Genomic DNA, 19,558 nt, shown 5'->3' on the forward strand with positions numbered 1-19,558 from the left:
CACTTATGGCAAAGTTTGGCCAACTTGTCACTGCACAGCAAGATTTTCATATCTACCTTTATTTATTTAGATTTAGATTTAGACCGCCCTTCCATACGGCTCTGGGCGACTTTTCATATAACACCATGGGGTAATTGTATAGAACATTGCAACAAATATAACAATTATAACATAACATGTCAACCAGAACAATATTTAAACAGGAACAGGAAGATTGACAAGGCTTTGGGTTGGTCAGATTCTTCAGTCATGGAAGGGAGTATATGGGGGTGGGGGGCAGTGGACATTTTAGGGCTGGTCAGCCTCAAGCAAATGCCTGGTGGAGGAGCTCCCTTTTGCAGGCCCTGCAAAATTGTGAAAGTTCAGTCAGGGCCCTGATCTCTTCAGGGAGCTCATTCCACCAGGTAGGGGGCTAGGACCAAGAAGGCTCTGGCCCTTGTTGAGGTCCGATGTGCTTCTCTAGGGATCCGCAGCCAGTTTCTGCATGGACACAACGCATGACTGAGTTGGAAAAGGTGCATCTGAGCGGTGACTAATCTCAGTGACTTGTAGGGGCCTTCTCTATTCTGGCACTAGTCCCTCCCCCCCCCAAGAAATACAAGAGGGAATCTGCAATGTGATCATAGCTAGCACATAGTAGGTCTTCTTCATACGCTTCAATCTTCTCTGTGTTCATGCGCCACCTCTTCCACAAAGGAATCTGGAAGGTTAGGCTAGAAAGTTCTCTCTGATTTCTATCAGAGAGAGCCCACCGCCTCGCCGGCACGGGGATACAGAGCACAGCCTTGCGCTGGATACGCTCCTTCTTCCAGAACTGGACCCAGAGGGTTGCGGTGGGGGATGAGTTCTCATGCCCCTATAGACTCCCTTGTGGGGTCCCACAGGGCGCGGTTCTTTTCCCCACATTATTCAACATCTTCATGCATCCTCTGGCCCAGCTGGTGCGGAGTTTTGGGCTGGGCTGACATTAGTACGCTGATGACACCCAGCTCTCTCTCCTTATGGACGGCTGCCCGGACTCTCCCCTGGAACCATTCACCAGATGTTTGGAAGCAGTGACAGAATGGTTCGAGCAGAGTCGTCTGAAATTCAACCCCCCCAAGACGGAGGTCCTGTGGCTGGTTAGTAGGGGGCAGGACCAGGAAACGTGCTTACCCACCCTGGCAGGGGCGCAACTCACCATTGCGTCACAGGCCAGGAACTTGGGTGTGACTATTGATGTCTCCCTGACTAGGGAGGCACAGGTCAAGAAAGTAGCCGGCCAGGCGTTTTTCCAACTGCGCCAAGCCCGACTACTAGTGCCCTACCTGTCCCCCAAACACTTAGCCACTGTGATCCATGCAAAGGTCACCTTCAGACTAGATTTTTGTAACTCGCTCTGCACAGGCCTACCCTTGTCCTTGATCCGGAAACTTCAGCTAGTGCAAAATGCAGCTGCTAGGGTCCTCACTGGTACACCTTGGAGGGCCCATATCCAGCCTGTACTGAGGCAGCTGCATTGGCTGCCTATTGCTTCCCAGATCCGGTTCAAGGTATTGGTCTTTAAGGCTACACGCGGGCTGGGACCCACATACCTGCGGGACTGCCTATCGCCCTATGCCCCCCACAGGGCCTTGCGCTCTGCGGGTGAAAACTCGATGGTCGTTCCCGACCTTAGGGAAGCACGTCTAGCCTCTACCATAGCCAGGGCTTTTTCAGTCCTGGCCCTTACCTGGTGGAATGAGCTCCCGGGTGAGCTGCGGGCCCTGCAGGACCTTTCGGCGTTCCGCAGGGCCTGCAAAACAGAGCTCTTCCACCAGGTCCATGGTTGAGGCTGGGGTCGGCAAGGTACACCGATGGCTCCCACCTGGGTTTCTTCTACATCATTGACCTCCTTCTTCGCCGCCCCCCCCTTAGCAATGGGGGTAGGAAGGGGATCTTTTTTGCTGCCGCCATGTTGTGATGGTTTTTAAGTCTTTTAATGGGAGTTTTAATGGGGGTTTTAAGATATTGTGACCCGCCACGAGCCACTTAGGGAGTGGTGGGAAATGAATTGAAAAATAATAATAATATCTGGAGATATTATTTTATTCATTTTTGTATAGTGGACTGTTGAGTCCCGTGAGCAATGCTGGTAGTATAAAATCCTTTTACAGCTTTAATGATCTCTAGCTCACAGTTGTGGCAGTTTCCTGTCTCCTTTCAGCCATCACAGTATGCTTATAATGCATAGAAGGTCTTTTGCAGTTTTTGGCATCAACTTCTGTTGTGAATGGGATGTCTCGGATAGTAGGAATTGCATAAAATTAATTGTAACTATCTTGTCAATGCAGATTGGTACTACCACATACCCCTGAAGCGATCAGAGGAGCCTGTTAACTCTGAAGGTCCACCACAGCCGACATCCCAGATTCCTGGTCTTGGTGATTTTGGAGACCCTCACGATGAAATTACCTTTGGCGGGCGAAGGAAATGGATCAAAGACACTGATTCTGAATATGTAAAGTTGGCCAAACAAGGTGGCCGGCCAGGTGATTCAGTACATTAGAATTTCATGGCTGCTGCCAGGGCTATAGCTCACATTGCATGGTCAGCCTGGAGACGACTTTGAGAAATGTGGGCAACCTGCAGTGTAACAAGAAAAATATGTGTGTGCAACCATGTGTTGTTCTGTTCTAGCCTGTGTGTTTACTTTGCCATTTCATTTTGGAGCACTGTAGGTTACCTTCCAATATGTCCCTTGGAGAATACTGTGGTCCATTCCGCACAGCATTAATGCTGCTTAAGTCTTACCATTGTGTTACGCTATTTTTTAACATTACGCATGACGTCGTACACAATCTGCAACACTCCTGCAAAAATTGCATCATTGTAGCACTTTTCAGGGAATCCATAAAAGTGGATTCCCCCTTAAAAAAATGCTAGACTCTTGAGAACAACCTGCAACACATCCGAAAAAGACATGTGCGTTCTCAATATAGCGGTAGCAAGAACGTTCCTCCCTAACCTCTCGCACCCAAGCTTCCAGTGTCGCGATAACCATTTTTTCTCCTTAAGCCAGCAAAAGCAACGAATAAGCAATGCTTCTTCGGCTGAAATCCCGCCACGAACAATTGTGTGTAAAGTTTCCGAGCACAATACAGCCCCCTATTCGACACTGCCCGTAATTTCGGCCAGAAATTGCACCCAGGGGGGATTTTTTTTTTAACTTTAAGAGCATGTAAACGATTAAGTGCCAGCTCCCATGCCAGCGAAAAAGGTCTTTCTGAGACATCGAATGAACAAACATGCATTGCTCCAGGTGTTTTTGGATTTTTAAAAAACAGTTTTTAAAGGGAAGCACGAACACAACAGTTCATTGGCTGCTAGGTTTGATTGACGGCCAGGTGCGGGAGAAGCGCGCAAAAATATCGCCTCGTTTGTTGCAATTCCGGTGAGACCGGAAACTTGTGCGTTACGAGAACAGCGCTAGTGGGAGAGCCTTTTTTCCTAGAAAAAAGACCTGCCACTATTAATTTTTTCTTAGAAAAAAGACCTGCCGCTATTAATTGCACCCCTTTTCGATAGCACTCGATAGCACTCAGAATTAGCTACATTGGCAGTTGTGCGGAATGGCCCTGTATTCTGCTAATACCAATTTGTTTAGAATCCTCGGCCTGAAGGATGTTCATCTAGCCTTTTTGGCCCTGACTCTAACCTGATGGAATAAGTTGCCAGTTAAAATCTGTGCCCTGACGGAGCTATCGAAGTTCAGCAGGCCCTGTAAAACAACACTCTTCTGCTGGGCTTACGATTGAGGCTATGACTGTCTGGAACCTATACGAGCCTCCCTCCTCTCTGGTTCTCCCCCCCCCCTTTTTATTTTAGACCATCCTTAGCTTGGCAGAGGGTGTTGAAAACGGTGGGAGAGGAGCATTGGTTTTAACCATTTTACTATCAGTGTAAACCGTCCTAACCCACCTGAACAGTATAGAAACTGAATAAATATAATGTAAAGAGCTGCTTGGCTCCCTTGAAGTGACTGAGAGAGCTGTCCCAAGCAGGATACTCAGAATCCTAGTCGATGAGATTTACTACCTGGAACATGTCTTCAGAGTGGCACTGTCAGATCCTCCAAAAACAAAAGATTCTGTGTTTGTCTGCAGTCACACACCCCCCCCCCCCATGTTTATACAGATCCTGAAATGGTAATGACTTAAATTTATGATGTTTATGTAACTCACAAGCCCTGTGAAGTCAGAGCAGCAGCCAGAGGTAGCCTATAGCATGATTGGGAAGGAGGCTGATCAGGAAGGGGGCGGGGCGGAAGTGACGTGACGTGACGTGACGTGACACAGAAGCCAGTTGGTCTGTTGGAGACTCGAAAGGCTGGCTGTGGGGGATGCAGGTAAAAGGTGGCTGAAATCTCAGAAGGAGATAAAGCTGAAAAAAGCTGGCAGGAGGGGGAACGTGGGATGGAGCAGGACAAAGACTAAGGAAGAGCTCCAGCATGATGCTCAGGAGTTGCCTAAGGGGGGGGGGGAGAGCCCACAGGCAGACCATACAAGGTTTGAGAGGACTAAAAAGAAAACAGGGCTGGTGTGGTCAAGGGAAATCGGCTGAGGAGAAGAGAGAAAGGACTGGGGAGGGGGGAGGAGACGGAGGAAGTGTGGGACTGTGGTAATTTATGCATGCTGCTGGACCGCTGTAAAGGGGGGGGGCATAGCAAACTGTTACTCATGTTTTAGAGTGGCCGAGGGAGAACCTGGGAGGGTGGTCCTGCACAGATTTGGCATGAACAGAGGAGTCCAAAATCATGCATGGGAAATAGAGAAAGAAGTACTTTTCTCCCTTTCTGACAATTCAAGGACTCATCAATGAACTTATTGAACAGTAGGCTTAGAAGAGATAAATAATATAATAATACCTAATAATTTTATTTTTATAGCCCTCCTTCCCCAGTTGGCTCAGAGCGGGTAACAACAATACATGTACAATTAATTTCAACATCTATAAACAGTTTAGAATGTATTAAATTAAGCTATATTAATTATATTGTTAAACTGCCTTCCTAAAAACCTTATAGTGGGAACCCGATTCTGTTGGCAAGTTGGTGTTTTGTTGGATGGCATGTAGTTGTTTGTGAGCAGGGAGGCCAGTGCTTTCTTGGTGTTCGTTTCCTGGCCTCAGCCATGGCTTGGCAGAACAGCTCTGTGAGAACTCCGGAACAGTTTGAGGTCCTGGGAGGACCCTGCTCTCATCGGGGGAAGCGTCCCACCAGGTTGGGGCTAGGACAAAAATTGCCCAGGCGCTGGTTGAGGCCCGTTTTATTTCTTTTAGGCCAGGGATACTGGACAATTTCTGATCGCTGGACTTTGGTGCTCTTTGAGGAGTTCATTTTCACCTAAAGAGCAATTAACTTGTAGAATTTACTGCTGCAGAAAGCGGCAGCAGCTTCAAGAGGGGATTGAATAAGCAATGGAGGAAAGTTAATCAGTGGCTCTTAGCTCCAAGTAATAGATAGGACACTGTCTGTATTGGTGGTGCTTGGGTGGCCACAGCGGGAAGACTTGCCCAGCTGGTGGACCTCCTGATGGCACCTAGGTTTGGGCCATGGTGTGGCATAGGGTGCTGAACTGGATAGGCTATTGGCCTGATCCAGCATGACTTCTCTATGTTCTTGGTCTGAGGCCCCTGCCAAGGTCACAGTTTGACTTCCCTTAATTTTCCTAATAATACCACAATGATTGTTTTCCACTCTGGCCTGGGACTTGTTTTTTTACCTCCCTGGAAGCTTTTAAAATGTTAAAAATTGTTAACAAGCTGTATGGACTGTTCTTTAAAATAAATGCAGAATGTCACGCTTCTGTGTCCCAGTTAAGTGAGCCTCTATAGCTTAATTAGCCTCTATAGCTTAATTAGAAGCTTATTACTAGAAACATATTCAAATTACGGTATCATGACAACTCTGGATAATATGAAGCTGCCTTAGACTGAGTCAGGCCGTTGAGCCGTCAATTATTTATGCACCTAGAGCTTAAAATACCTTGCCACTGCCTCAAACCCTTAGGCACATCTGCCAGATTTTTGTACACTCTGGCAAGTCCTGAGGCCAAAATATGCTGGCCCCTCTGCCTGAGAACCCATCTGCCAATAAAATATCTTCAAGCTCTAACCCCCCAGAAAGGTTTAAAGCAGTGGTCCCCAACCTTTTTATCACTGGGGACCGGTCAATGCTTGACAATTTTACGGAGGCCCGGGGGGGGGGAGTCACCGCCGCCTGAGCCCCGGCTCCCCTGACTTCCCACCGCCCACTGGGGGGGGCGCTGCCAGCAGCAGCTGCATAGTGCCACACTGAGAGGGAGCTCCAGCCATGGCAGCCGCCGGAGAACACCAAAGGTGAGCCGGCGGCAGAGTGGTAGGACAGCCCCCGAGGTAGCAGCCGGAGAGGAGGACGAGGAGGGAGCTGCGGCCCGGTACTGACTGATCCACGGACCGGTCCCGGTCCCCGGACCGGGGGTTGGGGACCACTGGTTTAAAGGATCAAGAGGACGGGTTTCTTTTAAATGTTAAAAATGTTTTAATACTTAATTTTTTGAATGATTGTTTAAAAACCTGTCGTTACCTGCTCTGAGCCGACCAGGGAAGGGCGGGATACAAATATTATTATTATTATATAACAATAATAGTTTATTTATTTAGCTATTTTTATCCTGCTCTTACTCTTAGACAAGCCCACATGGTTCTCCCCTCCCATTGTTTATCCACACAGCCTTGTGAGGGAGATTAGGCCAAAGTAGAAGGAGTGGCCCAACAACACTCAAAGAGCTTCACACACAGTGGTCTCTCAGTCCTAATCTGATGCCTGAACTGCTACACAGCACTGGTAGCTTGGTAGAATAGCATGTATTTATTCCATATTTTTAAAAAAAATTACTCTACTCATCTGATCACCTCTGCATTTCTTTGACTTAAGATTTGTTGAGGCATTTTACACCTACCCCACGCAAAGTCTCCCTGGGGTCCTACGCTGCACCGGACTGGTACATGCATCATGGCAAAGCACCGACGGGTGATGACTCTAAGTAAGTGCTGCTGATCCTTGATAAGCTCTTTAGGAGGGGAACTGATGAGTGCTGAAGTGAAGGAGCTCCTGCCTCTCATCACAATACCCCTTTGCCTGCAGATCACGGGTTTCAGCTATGCCGGACTACATGATCCATGAGGAGTTTAAGTCTGACCAACCTCCCAGCTACGAACCTAAAAGGGGGCCTTTTGATTTTGATATGAAAAGCGTTTGGCAGAGAGATGCTGAAGACAAAGAAAACAAAGAGAAAAAAGAGGTACGATCTGGAGATTCCTAACTAATTGCTGAGGCATAAGGGGAGGAAAAGTTAAACTTACAGTGGCTAGGGGCGTGGTCCAGCCACTGCTGATTATCATTTCTGAAAGCCTTTTAGGAGTATGCAACAGCTGGAAACAAACCAGGAAAATTGTGGGCATGTCTCTCTTTTCCCACTCCCCCACCCGCTAAGGTACAGCTTGTAACTTGAAAACTTCCTCATTCAGAGTTAGGCAAAATGTGGTGCATTCTCTCCAAAATTCTAAACCAGGATTAAACTGTGGTTTAGAATCCCCCTTTTTTTGTCTGTGTGCAGGAGAGCAAACCGCAGTTTGTTATTCTGGCTGATTTGGACATCACTGCAAGCTGTGTCTAGTTCTGAACCAGGAAGTCTAGAGAGAGGGAGGAAGCATGCAAGCCTCCAGATGTTCCAGATGTGATCCTGGCATCTGGATACACTCTCTGGATTCCACAGGCACAGTTCAGTCAGGTTTAAACTTTTTAATTACATTCGGAGTCAAGACTTACCAGTGAACTCAACAGCTTTAACACATGTTCCCTTATCAGGATTGTCCTTTTTGTCTTTTTACAAGATTTGTATAAAGTCTGCCTATGGGGTTGGACACATAGCCAGCTTTTCTGCTCAGTTCCCAGTTTCCATTATATCCCACCCAGAACCCTTTTGTACATGTGGAGCCCCTGATTCTCAGCACTGCCTTTTTGGAGGTCCTAGAGGACCCCTTCCTTTGTCACCAGCCTAAAGGCTGGCTGGACCCAACCCACAAAGCTTGTTGGCCTGATTTTTCAGCCATTATGACTATGCCCAATATTGTCATCAATGGCAGCTAATTTTTACAAATAAAATTGAGATTTGTTCTAAGAATCTCACACAGTTTAATTGTGTTGTTGAAGCCATCTTTCATTTTCTTTCATGCAGAGGTGTAGTTCAGTACAATGGATTAAGAGCACTCCTTAAAGTCCAGTCTCATTAGGTTATTCCACATGGGAAAAACTTGTTTGGTGCAGTTATAGAACTAAACCCTTAAGGACCTCTCCAAGCACAAAAACAATTGTCTCTCCAAGGACTCCTGCCAGGCCTTCTTAAAAACACGTTGGTCTCAAATGGATTCTAGGTCACGTTATTCAAGACTTTATGAACTCAGTTTTCTTCAGCTGATAAAATGTATTCCTTATTTTGTATCTTCCATATGTATCTGGAGGGTCATCTGGAAAATTAGGAATCTGGGACATTTTAAAATCTAGCTTGCGTTTGATTTCTAAATTTATTTTTTTTAATATAATCTAAAATTGTTAGGGAATTTGAGGCCAAGGGCAGTATAGATTGGAAAAGTGGCTTCATGTGATTTCTCCACAGTGTTTATTTTAAATATGCAAGCAATGTTTGGTTATTTTAAAGTATTTATACTTGTATAATCTCTTCTCTACCAATCATTTTCTTATCAGTTTTGGTGGCCTCTGACTACCCATTTTGTCCCCCCTGCTTTTGGTAGAGATCTTACATGATTGTGTTGCATAACAGTTACAGCTAGAATATTCTGCCTGTTGGTTTCTGTACAAGGAACTGTCTGTCCTGTACATGCATGCTTCTAAAGCTATGGTTTAGGCTGTTTTTTTCACTCCCGCAGAAACCTTTGTTTGCTTTTTTGAACCATGACTGAAAGGTCTTCATAGTGTTGTGCACTTTTGAGCTCAAATTCTTTACCCTTAAGCAGCATAATATTTGAGGATCTTTCAGTGGCATATCTTGATTAATTCGTATTTTTGGTCTTACCTTCATTTTATATGAACAAAATTGTATAGCTACTAGTATGTGTGCTTTTAGCAGTCAAACCAACCACCTTAATATCTTTTAAAATAACTGTTTAAAAATAATTCCCATCAGGAAAATGGAATACAAGTTGAGGGGTCTCCCAGCAGCACAAAAGAAGAAGTAAGTATTTCTAAAAATAGAAATTATCGCTTTGTATATTGTGTCTAATAGACCTTTTTAAATGGACAGCTCAGCCAGGAAACAGCTGTTTGGATAAGCCTTCACGTGAATAAACCATTGCAATGTCTCCCTTTAAATCACTGTTATTTCCCCCATTCCTCTAAGTCTAGTTGTCTTTTCTGCATGGCATTTTAGCTACCAGGTTCTGGTAATAAGCATTACAAACTCTAATCAATTACAAACTCTTGATTTCAGATTCCAGCAGAGAGAATCCCATGGTTAGTTTTAACTGCAGCTAACTTGGCAGTAGCATGTGTGAAAAGGATCTAGGAGTCTTAGTAGACCATACATTGAACATAAGTCAGCAGTGTGACTCAGTGGCTAAAAAGGCAAATGGGATTTTGGGCAGTATCAAACAGAGTATCATGTCCAGATCACAGGAGGTGATGGTACCGCTTTACTCTGCTCTGGTTCGGCCTCCCTTGGAGTACTGTGTTCAGTTTTGGGCACCCCAGTTGAAGAGGGATGTTGACAAACTAGAATGTGTCCAGAGGAGGGCAACAAAGATGGTGAGGGGTTTGGAGACCAAGACGTAGGAGGAAAGGTTGGGGGAGCTTGGTCTATTGAGCCTAGAGAGGAGATGACTGAGAGGGGATCTGATAACTATGTTCAAGTATTTAAAAAGGTGCCATATAGAGGATGGAGCAGAATTGTTCTCTCTTGCCCCAGAGGGACAGACCAAAATGATTGGGATGAAACTAATTCAAAAGAAATTCCATCTAAACATCTGGAATAAGTTCCTGACAGTTAGAGAGGTTCCTCAGTGGAACAGGCTTCCTCGGGAGGTGGTGAGTTCTCCATCTTTGGAAATTTTTAAACAGAGGCTAGATAGCCATCTGACGGAGAGGCTGATTCTGTGAAGGCTCAAGGGAGTGGCGGGTTACAGTAGTTGAGTGATTGGGATGTCAGTGTCCTACATAGTGCAGGGGGTTGGACTAGATGACCCATGAGGTCCCTTCCAACTCAATTATTCTATGATTCTAACTTTGTTACTGGTACAACACAATCACAGTCCAGTAGCACCTTTAATACCAGCACAGCTACCCATTGAATCTATCGTTTTGATACTGGTGTAAGTATCCAGCATGGCATAGCCTTATTAATAGCCTTGCTGCACGCTACTCCATCACCGGTGACCTCCTAAATTGTTCAGCTAATAACTCTCACCTTAGAGACTAGATCTTCAAAAGTGATGCCCAGTTAGACAGAATGGAAATTTTGAAAATTAAGTCAGCAACATGGTTTAAACGGTTTAAATATGACCACCGTAGATCCTCTTATCTAATTAAGATCACTAACCATAATCTCAGAGCAGTGTTTACATTACTTTGATTTGAAACGATGCCCACAGAGGTATTGGAGGGCTGTTTTAGCTGTAGCCAAAAAAAACAGCATTTTTGTGTCTGTGGTGCACAAGCTCTGGAGGATTTACTCCATTACATATTTGACTGCTTACTTTACGCCCAACCCAGGGCCAAATTCCTCAATGAAATCTTAAGGGGCTCTAACCTCCCCTCTGTTGCTGAAAAGACAATCTATCTTTTATCTGACCAGGTTGATAAAGTAACATATAAAACCGCTCTTTTTGCCTTGGCTGCAAGGAAAATAAGGCAGCCTCTTAACACTCTTGCACTTTGTAGTCATGTGTGCTGTTTCAGTTTTTAGGTCTTAAATTTTATATTTTTATACAGTTCATTTTATTCTGTTTTACTGTTTGTAAATTTGTATTTTATATTTTGTAAAGGCCTATGGCTATTTATTTATTTATTTGTTTGTTTGTTTGTTTATTTATTTATTTATTTAGATTTATATACCGCCCTCCCCGAAGGCTCAGGGCGGTTTACATTAAACTAATCAACAATACATGAAACAAAGAAATGTATCTATCTGGTACTGGTGTAATGCATAATCATGGGGAAGACTAATTGGGGAATTAATTCAGTAGGGGCTGGGAATTTTGCACAAACAAGCGCAAGATCCTCATCTCTTAATTATATGAAAGGGATTTCTGGTAGACACAAGGCCAGTGTTTTCTATGGTTAAGCAACCCGAGGCAAACACTATCTAATTGCAGCAAAATGACAGTTTGGGTTTTAAAATAAAACAGGATACGTTTTATGTGGTGTGTTTACATGTTCTGGATGGCCCAGGCCAGATCTCAGAAGCTTAGCAGGGTCACAGAATCACAGAGTTGGAAGTCAACCCCCCTGATCAGTGCAGGAACTCCCAACTACCTGCCTACCCACAGTGACCCCAATTTCATGCCCAAACCAGGTCAGCCCTGGTTAGTAATTTGATGAGAGGCCAGCAAGGATTGCTCTGCAGAGGCAAGCAGTGGCAAACCTCCTCTGAATGTCTCTTTCACTGAAAACCTTGAGGCAGGGGCATTCGCTGGCAGGGGCTCATGGGAATTGTAGTCCATGGACATCTGGAGGGCCGCAGTTTGACTACCTCTGCCCTAAGGGATCGACATAAGATGGCACTTCGGGTGCACACACATTCACACTGTGATCTATTCTGGCCAGAGTCTGATCTGAGCTGTTACTTACATACATATCTTTATTACGGTCATAGACCAGCAAAATCAAAACTATTTCACAGTTACAGAAATCATATGGCTAAAACATGGTTTTACTCATAAAATAGCATTATGTTAAACAATTAGACTATGAGTCTGCTAAAATACAATGTAAAACTAAATGGAAATGGAAATCTAGGTAAGTTTTTCTAATTGCTCTCAGGGTCTGTTAAGTTTTAGTCAACTTCCGCCGCCTATTTATGGCTGCAGCACAAAACCTGGCGACACTATATGTGATGGAACAGTTGGTGTCTGTGAGCAGCAGGGAGATATATGATTGTCCTAAACGCCCTGGGATTCTATGTAACCATGGTGTGATAAATATGGAACGAATGTCATTATAAAACTGGCAATGCAAAAGGATATGTTCCAATGTTTCTATTTGACCAGAGCCAGAGCCACAGCGGAACTTCCTTTCACCATAGGGAATTTTCTTGTATCGCCCTTCAAGGACAGCTGAGGGAAGGGCATTGCAGCGAGCTAAAGTGAAGGCCCTCCGATGATTAGGCGCTTCAAGATTTGTCAAATAAGCCAAGGAAGCTGTGACATACCTATTGCCTTCACTAACAATGAAGGCAGAGGTATTTGCTAGATGATGTTGCCGTTCTATATCCACTACTCGCTGTTTGATAACCTCTTTAGCTTGGTCCTAGGCCATCTGTACCAGAAATTCTGGAGAAAATCCCAAAGCTACGATTTCCCCCCTCGCAGATAGTTTCCATGAAGACTGGAAGTCATCCTTCAATATCAAAGAAGCTAATCCACAGGGAAAAAAGGAGATCTTAAGGCAGTAATAGAGAATGCTTAAACATACTCTTGCCTCCACCTTCACAAGGCCGGTCTCAAGTCGCAAGGTGGCATTGGAGACACATCTTGGGACTTTGATGGCTGCTCTTAGGAATTTGGATTGTACAGATTCCAATAATGCAAAGTTGGAATTAGGACCTAGCTGCGCACCATATAGCAGTTGTGCCATTGACTTAGCGTCAAACAATTTTAGAGCTGCAGGGATATAATGTCCTCCTTTCAGCCTAAGGAATCTGAGGATGGCATTTGCACTTTTTTGTGCCTTTCCAGCGACATAAGCCCCATGGGCTATTCTGCGGCCAGATGCTTGCAGAACAACTCCCGGATATTTGAAACAGGAAACCTGTTCAATCTTAGTTCTGCCAATGTGCCAGGTATATTTCTTTGGCCTTTTCGCAAATGTCATGATTTTGGTTTTCTGATAGTTAAGTTCTAAGATCTGAGCTGTTGTCCAGAGGTCAGAAGCAGATGGCTTTTGCTTTGTCCACCTTGGCAAAAACCATTAAAAAAATTAAAAAGGACACTTTTTCATTATGCACTGAGAATAAGGCAGGCAAGACTTGCCTGTGCGTGGACAGATCAGCCTAGCTTCTGAATCGCCAGGATGCTGAACCCATTTGATTGCATTATTACAGCACAACAACCTTTATTGGCATAAAAATAAGACAAATCAGAATACAGTCAATTAGTTGTTAAGTTCACACAGCTTAATTGCCATTTGTAGGAATTTAGCCACTTTATCAATTGTATCTGGATCCTGATTGGAGAATATTAGAGCACAGTTCTAGGCTGGGTTACTGTAATAATTGTATTGAGATCGGTGGGAGCTAAAATGTAGTCACTCGGCATGAGATAGTGCTGTCAGGCTATTCCTTTTCTTTTTCATGAACTCCTCTGTGCTTTGATCACATGCTTTTAGGTCCCCTGCTTAATCAGATTTCATTTCCACACAGATAAAGCTTCCTGCTATAACACCAAGATATCCACACAGAACGCCACAACCGATTGCAGCGAAAGAATTCCATGGAGGAAACAGGCTTTACTTCCCCCCAATGTAAGCAATACCTAGTTCCTGGGCATTTGGCAGGCGTAATCATTCTAGATCCCATTTTTGGCAATTGCAAGTAACTGTGCTGAACAGTGCTAAGGTGTATGTCACATTATGAAACCCTTGGCTTCGCTTCAGTTCATGGTATCAACTCTTAATGCAAAATGTCACCGTAACAACTTAGTTGACTGGGGGGGGAAACAATTTCCTGTAAAATACAGTAAGATCAATACTGTATTTTCAGAATCTTAAAATTAATTTATACAGTGTTTTTGTGAAGGTATGGCAGCAACATGTTGATGCATGTGTACTGTGCCAGATGACTCTTTTTGGTTAGTGTATCAGGCAGGGAGTTTGTTGGACCACCTAGCAATGGTGGGATGGTTTGTGAAGGTGACAGGCGCCCCCCCTAAAAGGGGGGCTTTTGGAGTGTGTTGAGTGGAATGCTCATGAGCTGGGTAATTTTGGATCCATAATCTCCTACTCTCAGATGTACTTAACATAGGTGTTTCTTGTTGCTTCCCTACCTGAAGATCCATCCGTCATGTTATTTTTCTTCATAATGGGTGAAATTAAGTCATTTGGTGTGGAGATTTGCTCCTCTGTTCATATTGGCTAAGATGGAGACAGAGCAGCAGCAGCATTGTTAGAGGTCTGCCTACGCTATTTTTTAATTAGCTATATTATTTTAATCAGCTTTTATCTTTTAACAGTGAAGTCTGTCTGGGCTGTCTGACCCACTATTACAGTAGTTATTTGAAGTAATTTCTGTATTGTCAGCCAAGTTTGGGTCTTTTATCGTCTGTTATCGCCCAAAGATTCATCTGTGTACCCTACAAGCTTGGGAAGCATTTGGAAAGCGAGGAACCTTCTATCTCCTGACATTAAGTTTGTTTAAGTGCTGCTAAACTTGGCTAGGATAAGAGGACAGCAATCAAACTTAATTATAACAATGTGCAGGGAGCTCAGGGAGTGGTGTCAGGCAATTTGTGAAAAAACCTATTCAATATTTGCTCAGAGTTTGCACTGAAGCCTTTGGATATTTTTATAAGTTACATACAGTAAACAAAGGGCCATTGAGAGCCATTGAGGAACCTGGTTATTTACCCTTGAGCAAGCAGAAGAGAATTGACAATTTTTTCACTTCAAATACTAACAATACCAATAACAACATATTTACCATACAAACATTTACCATACTCACTACCTCCCCTTGTTGGATGATGGACTTGAGAAAGCTGGGAATTTGAAGGTGAGTGCTGCTGATATCCTGTCTCCGGAAAAAGCGGCCCTTTTACAGGAGGAAGCAAGGGACGCTACCATTGATACGCAGCTGGAGAGTGCAACTGAGAAGTGTGGGAGTGTCGGCGTTATCAATCTGCATTGATTGCAAGAACAGTGGAACTCATCTTTAATAGAATTAATTGGATAACTAAGCAATTGAATTGTATTTCCCAGCAGGTTGGGAAACTGACCAGTGGCAATTTGGCCTGTAACAAACAAAACCTGGACCCTTCTATCACAAGAGGCCAATTTTCAGGATCCGTATCTGATGGCATACTGAAGGACAGTGTTGGGAATTGCACTAATGCTGCCAGTAATATGGGTATGGAAGTCAGGCTGTCGTGCAGCAATAAACAATCTCAGAACTTAATTTTACAACTGCACAAAGTTTGCCTAACCATCTCCCATTATAAGGGACTACCTATACCCTGGAATTCAGAATACCAGGTAATTAATCGCCTGAGAGTCTTATTAAAGATGAACCATGATTGGAGTGATTATTTGGACTTTCTTAAGAAAGACAGCAGTAACTGTTAGAGTAGGACCAATATGTAATGGGAACTGACTATATATCTCTTGAGATAATATCAGACTACATCAAGTATGATATACGTGTATTGATGACACTTATCAGCTGGTCGCTTTTTCTGTTTTTTGCTTTTCTGTTTTTGTTTTTTGCTTTTCTGTAAATGCTTTTTATAAGAACAAATAACAATAAAAACTGAATAAAAAAAAAAAAAAAGATGAACCATGATTCAGTAGACCTCCTAAAGATTGATACCATCAATTATTTGCATCAAGCAAAAAAAAATTATTCTTACCTTCAGCTCCTCAAGTATACCCTCACTAATTTTACACTCCAAATCTGACTTGGAACGTAAAGGGATTTGCCCAGTTAGAGTTTTTGCCAATATGACTGTATTACCCCTGTGCCCAAATTTACATCTGAGGAGAACCAAAGCAAATAGTGGAAAGACTCTAAAAGAGGTGTCTACCCAGGACATGAATGACTGGCCCGAACCAATGGAGCAATGCCCAGCCTCACTGGAGGCGGTCCAACTAGACAACTCCATCGAGGAGGACCTCCTTAATTCTTTTGCTAATTTACCATACTGTGAACAACAAGCAATTACCATCAGATTAAATGATTTAAGGTTGAAGCTCCTGTGGACATAGGATATCACCCAAGATGAAGCTAAAGGTATCTCTTCCCCAATTCTGGAAACCACCCCTGCTACAAATCCTGATGAATTGGATGATAAACCTTCATTTCCAGTCTCCTCAACACTCTATATAAAGTTTCATTCATCCTTGAAACTCCCACCGGCAGCTCACTAGCTGATCACCAGCGGCCATGCGAGCTGAAGGACTTATGCCCAATGGCTAATATTGGGGAAAGTACTGAACAGGAAAGCAGGCCTAGGAATGGTTGTATAGTTTTAGATCATGAGGGGGAATTAGATAAAATAGTGGAGGACAATTGACAACTAAAGTTGCTCTCCTGGAACCTGGCTGGCGAAACAAATTTTACAATTGAGATTTCCCAAAATTCCTGAATGATTTCCATATTTTATTTTTACAGGAGACTTGGGTGAGGGAACCAGATACCCTGTCCTTGAGTGGATATACCAACCCAGCAGTAAAGATCAGTTCCAAAGGTTGTGGTGGTGGGGGATTGGCTCTACTAATATCAGTGGATCTTAATGTGGAGGTAGAAGATCTGAAGCAGGAGGGGTTTGATATTGGTTATTGGTTAAGGACCACTGTTTAGGAACTTTTCTGTGTAGAAACATTTATATTCCACCCCGTTTGGCGAACCAGGAGACTGGTGATTTATGGGACCAGTTGTACCAGCTTCTTGAATCCTTAATTCATCGGTTTCCTGGTGCCCAACTTATATTGGGAGGGGACTTTAATGCAAGGATTGGATCTTGTGGGCATTCTGATCAAGTGAGGGTGAGCAACCAGATAGCATCACATGCTAACCGATCCTCACAAGATGCTTTAGAATGCTTAGGGCTGATCCTGCGTTGAGCAGGGGGTTGGACTAGATGGCCTGTATGCCCCCTTCCAACGCTATGATTCTATGAAATAATAAGGCCGGTCTTCGATTTCTAGAGTTACTTTCTCTTTTCAATCTGTACATTCTGCACGGTTCTGAACTTGATAGTTCTAGAGGTTGTTTTACTTATCTAGCTGCTCATCGAGCAAGTACAGTCGACTATATTGCCCGCTCTCCTGATCTGTTACCTAAGGTTTTGTCCTTTGAGGTGTTGGATAATGCATTTAGTGATCACCATGATTTAAAGCTACTCCTGAAATTTAATAATGATTTTTTCAACCCAAGATTGCCTGGCCTGGCAGATGAAGGTCTTTCCAAACACAGGAAAACCAAGTAGTCTGAGTAAATGCATCTCAGGTCTTGAATAATGTAGAGCTGAAATCCTTCTGCTGAGCCCTGTTACAGGCTGATTCCGAAGCTTTATTGAATTTGGATCAGATATTTAGGTTCTTCAAACCTCAGTTCAGTAGCAACAAACCTATAAGGGCTGTGCAAAATTCGAAGAACAATTGGTTTGATCAAGAGTGCAGAGAGCTTCAAATGAAATTAATAAAGAGCCTGAGATAGACCAGATAAGAGTGAATCTAACATGCTAAGGGCAGCTAAGTTGAAAGTACAATTTAAAAAACTGATCAAAAAGAAAAAAAACAGATTATGCAAAAGGTATGTGGAAGGAATTAGAGATAGCTAAAGAGAAAATGAGGCACGCTTCTAGGGTTTGATAGCTCCTGGTCTGAGGAAATTTGATCAGCAACTGGAAGCTCAAATCTCTGCAAACACTTGATTCGATCACTTTTCAAAAAACTTTGGAACTGCAAGCCACTTATCCCAGTGCTCAGGGACAGATGGCAGTCCACAGGGTACTGAAATGTCAAGTCTTCCCTTATGGGCCCCAGTGACAGCAACAGAGGTCAGAGATATAATTTCAGTGCTGGCTTCAGGCAAATCACCCAGGGAAGATCTGCTACCCTCTGACTTCTTTAAAGCCTTTCCTGACTGGTGGTCTCCAATCTTAGCCAAGGTATTTACACAAATTAACAACACAGGTAAATTCCCAGAAGGTTGGAAGACAAGTATTGTAGTCCCAATACATAAAAAAGGGGATAAAACAGACCCACGCAATTACCATCCAGTTAGCTCAGGGGTAGTCAAACTGCGGCCCTCCAGATGTCCATGGACTACAATTACCAGAAGCCCCTGCCAGCATTCGCTGGCAGGGGCTTCTGGGAATTGTAGTCCATGGACATCTGGAGGGCCGCAGTTTGACTACCCCCGAGTTAGCTTATTAAACATATCTTCTAAGATCTATGGTAAATTTTTACTTAAAAAAAACAGGAAGACTGGGTCGATAAAAATAATAGTCTTTTCACACCAAGCGGGGTTCAATCAATCAATCAATCAATCAATCAATCAAACTTTATTACAGTCGTTCAGACCAAGTTCTATGAAGTCATTACATCAGAGACCAAAAGAATATGGTCATTTAATATAATACAATTTAAAACAGATCATAAAATAGAACTTAAAACTATGCTACTTTAAAGTTTTTGATGGCAGCAGCACAAAACATAGCCAGCTGAGTTGTCATATGGGGGAATTCATCACTTAGCAGCCTCTTTCCTCGATCTACATCATGATGTTCTGGCAACTTTTTAAGAAGTGATTAAATCAAGTTGCTGAGAATGTCTACATAAGCAGGGCAGTGGAACAGTATATGCTCTCTTGTATCATTCACCACTCCCACAAAAACATTGTCTCATTAAGGGAGGTGAGTAGCAGGGTACCTCAGGGCTCGGTGCTCAGTCCAGTACTTTTTAACATATTTATTAATGATCTAGATGAGGGGGTGGAAGGACTATTCATCAAGTTTGCAGATGACACCAAATTGGGAGGACTGGCAAATACTCCAGAAGATAGAGACAGAGTTCAACGAGATCTGAACACAATGGAAAAATGGGCAAATGAGAACAAGATGCAATTTAATAAAGATAAGTGTAAAGTTCTGCATCTGGGTCAGAAAAATGGAAAGCATGCCTACTGGATGGGGGATACGCTTCTAGGTAACACTGTGTGTGAACGAGACTTTGGGGTACTTGTGGATTGTAAACTAAACATGAGCAGGCAGTGTGATGCAGCGGTAAAAAAGGCGAATGCCATTTTGGGCTGTATCAACAGGGGCATCACATCAAAATCACAAGATGTCATAGTTCCATTGTATATGGCACTGGTCAGACCACACCTGAAGTACTGTGTGCAGTTCTGGAGGCCTCACTTCAAGAAGGACGTAGATAAAATTGAAAGGGTACAGAGAAGAGCGACGAGGATGATCTGGGGCCAAGGGACCAAGCCCTATGAAGATAGGTTGAGGGACTTGGGAATGTTCAGCCTGGAGAAAAGGAGGTTGAGAGGGGGCATGATAGCCCTCTTTAAGTATTTGAAAGGTTGTCATTTGGAGGAGGGCAGGATGC

At 43.6% G+C, this 19,558-nt stretch overlaps 1 protein-coding gene across 4 annotated transcripts in view; it reads left to right on the forward strand.

Moving 5' to 3' along the window:
* Window positions 1-19,558, forward strand: part of C11H7orf57 (chromosome 11 C7orf57 homolog) — a 30,350-nt gene that overhangs the window by 2,194 nt on the left and 8,598 nt on the right. For all 4 annotated transcript variants that reach the window (XM_077302996.1, XM_077302994.1, XM_077302998.1 and 1 more), the window contains exons 3-7: window positions 2,313-2,510; window positions 6,935-7,043; window positions 7,145-7,301; window positions 9,204-9,251; window positions 13,650-13,750. In XM_077302996.1, the coding sequence (XP_077159111.1) occupies window positions 2,313-2,510; window positions 6,935-7,043; window positions 7,145-7,301; window positions 9,204-9,251; window positions 13,650-13,750 (613 nt within the window). The remainder of the gene's footprint in view (window positions 1-2,312; window positions 2,511-6,934; window positions 7,044-7,144; window positions 7,302-9,203; window positions 9,252-13,649; window positions 13,751-19,558) is intronic.

This window comes from Paroedura picta, chromosome 11 (assembly GCF_049243985.1).
Source record: "Paroedura picta isolate Pp20150507F chromosome 11, Ppicta_v3.0, whole genome shotgun sequence".
NCBI lineage: Eukaryota > Metazoa > Chordata > Lepidosauria > Squamata > Gekkonidae > Paroedura > Paroedura picta.